Source organism: Chiloscyllium plagiosum, unplaced genomic scaffold (genome assembly GCF_004010195.1).
Source record: "Chiloscyllium plagiosum isolate BGI_BamShark_2017 unplaced genomic scaffold, ASM401019v2 scaf_68984, whole genome shotgun sequence".
In the NCBI taxonomy this organism is placed as follows: Eukaryota; Metazoa; Chordata; class Chondrichthyes; order Orectolobiformes; family Hemiscylliidae; genus Chiloscyllium; species Chiloscyllium plagiosum.
In genome coordinates this window covers 1-2,013 of record NW_025176427.1, presented here as the reverse complement: position 1 = coordinate 2,013, position 2,013 = coordinate 1, and the positions used below count along the sequence as shown (strand labels likewise).

Genomic DNA, 2,013 nt, shown 5'->3' with positions numbered 1-2,013 from the left:
GGGAGCTTTCCCAGGTCCCGCGTTGGGGAGTTGGGCCTGGTTTGCCTCTGCTGTGTTGACTGCCGGTGGTATTCCCCGTTTGCAGTATCCCGGGATCTGCCGTCTGTGGTTTCCACATGGAGGACATTGAGCACGTCTTCGATGGTGCCTTCAAGGAGCAGAGATCGACCGACTCCGGATGGACCCCCGTCCCTGACGAGAGAGTGCCCACCCCCAGGTACTGTGCCCGCCTGATACTTGCCAACCTCCCCCCCCACACCCGTTACCTTTCCTCCTTTGCCCCCACCCCAGCATCAAGTGGTCCACTTTCAGGATCCAAGGGCCATCGCCAAATGAACTCAATCCCCAACCCCACCCATGCATTGGGTGTTCCCCTGGCTACGCCTCAGCCATGTTCTGGAATATTCCGTCAACACGAGAGCAGCGGACGTCTCCCCGGGGCTGTCTCAGAGAAGTGTCTCAAAGCTAGACCAGGGCCCAAGGCCTGTCTCTCAAACCCAGTCCAGGGCCCAAGGCCTGTCTCTCAAACCCAGACCAGGGCCCAAGGCCAAGGCCTGTCTCTCAAACCCAGACCAGGGCCCAAGGCCTGTCTCTCATACCCAGACCAGGCCCCAAGGCCTGTCTCTCAAACCCAGACCAGGGCCCAAGGCCTGTCTCTCAAACCCAGACCAGGGCCCAAGGTCTGTCTCTCATACCCAGTCCAGGGCCCAAGGCCTGTCTCTCATACCCAGACCAGGCCCCAAGGCCTGTCCTTCAAATCTAGACCAGGTTCTGATGTCTGTCCCTCAAATCCAGTCCAGAGCCCAAGGCCTGTCTCTAATACCCAGACCAGGCCCAAGGCCTGTCCTTCAAATCCAGACCAGGTTCTAATGTCTGTCCCTCAAACCCAGACCAGGGCCCAAGGCCTGTCTCTCAAACCCAGAACAGGGCCCAAGGTCTGTCTCTCAAACCCAGACCAGGGCTCGAGGCCTGTTCATCAAACCTAAACCAAGGCCCTAGGCCTATCTCTCACAACCAGACCAGGGCCCAAGGTCCGACCCTCAAATCTAGACCAGGGCCTGAGGCCTATGTCTCAGTTTTTGCCCGAAACGTTGATTCTCTTGCTCCTCGGATGCTGCCTGACCTGCTCTGCTTTTCCAGCACCCACTCTAATCTTGACTCTGACCTCTAGCATCTGCAGTACTCACTTTCACCTATTTCTCAGGCCCAGACCAAGGCCAGGTGCCGAGGCCTGTCCCTCAAGCCGAGACCTGTGGCCTAGCCCGTGTCTCCAAGCGACAAAGCACAACCGGCTGTGAAGAAGGCTCACTGGACTCGAAACGTTAACTCCCTCTCTCTCCATTTCTTTAGTGTATTATATTAAAACAATAATCGTTACTTTTAGGCCTGAGTTCGGGGGAGTGTGAGGTGGGTGGTGTTGGAGATAGGGGAACGCGAACAGGACCTGAAAGTGACCCAGCGTTGCCAAGGCCGGCTCAGTTTAGGCTCTCGGGCCTAGTGAAAGCAGACAACATTCGAAAGGGCTGGGCGAGTAGGCCGTACGTTCGAGGTGGGTAGGCCGCAAAGCCAATTTCCCACCATCCCTCCTCATCCATTCCACCTCAGGGTCTGAGAATTGACACACCCTCTCTCATCTCTCTCTCTCTCTCTCTCTCTGTACGAAATGTTCAGGCCCGGGGTTTGCGCACGGCACGGAGGGGCCCAGTCTTACAAAAGCAGCAACGACATCCCCGACGAGAGCCTGTCCTTTATTAAATCGCACCCCCTCATGGACGCGGCCGCGGCGCCCGTTGCTGAGAGGCCGTGGCTCGTCCGGAGCGTGGGAAGGTGAGTGCATCGCGTTGGGAAGGGTCGTGTGCTGGGGGGGGGGGTGCACGATGCGTGGGTGCAGCCAACAGCGAGAATGGCGGGAAAATGGCCACCAGCCCCTCCCCCATCCTGAAGACGCTCCCCCTCCCCGGGATGCTTGACCTCTATCCGGTCCACCTGTGGGGGAGGGGCAGTTAGGGGTCC

The 2,013-nt window shown here is 58.5% G+C and overlaps 1 protein-coding gene across 1 annotated transcript; it reads left to right on the top strand.

The window, feature by feature from the left end:
* Positions 1 to 85: 85 nt before the first annotated feature.
* On the top strand, positions 86 to 1,827 carry LOC122545351 (semaphorin-6D-like; the record flags this gene model as incomplete). The annotated part of the gene is made up of 2 exons (XM_043684405.1): positions 86 to 217; positions 1,672 to 1,827. Coding segments are annotated over 2 exons (288 nt in total), but the record flags the coding sequence as incomplete, so codon positions are not given.
* Between the last annotated feature and the right edge of the window lie 186 nt (positions 1,828 to 2,013).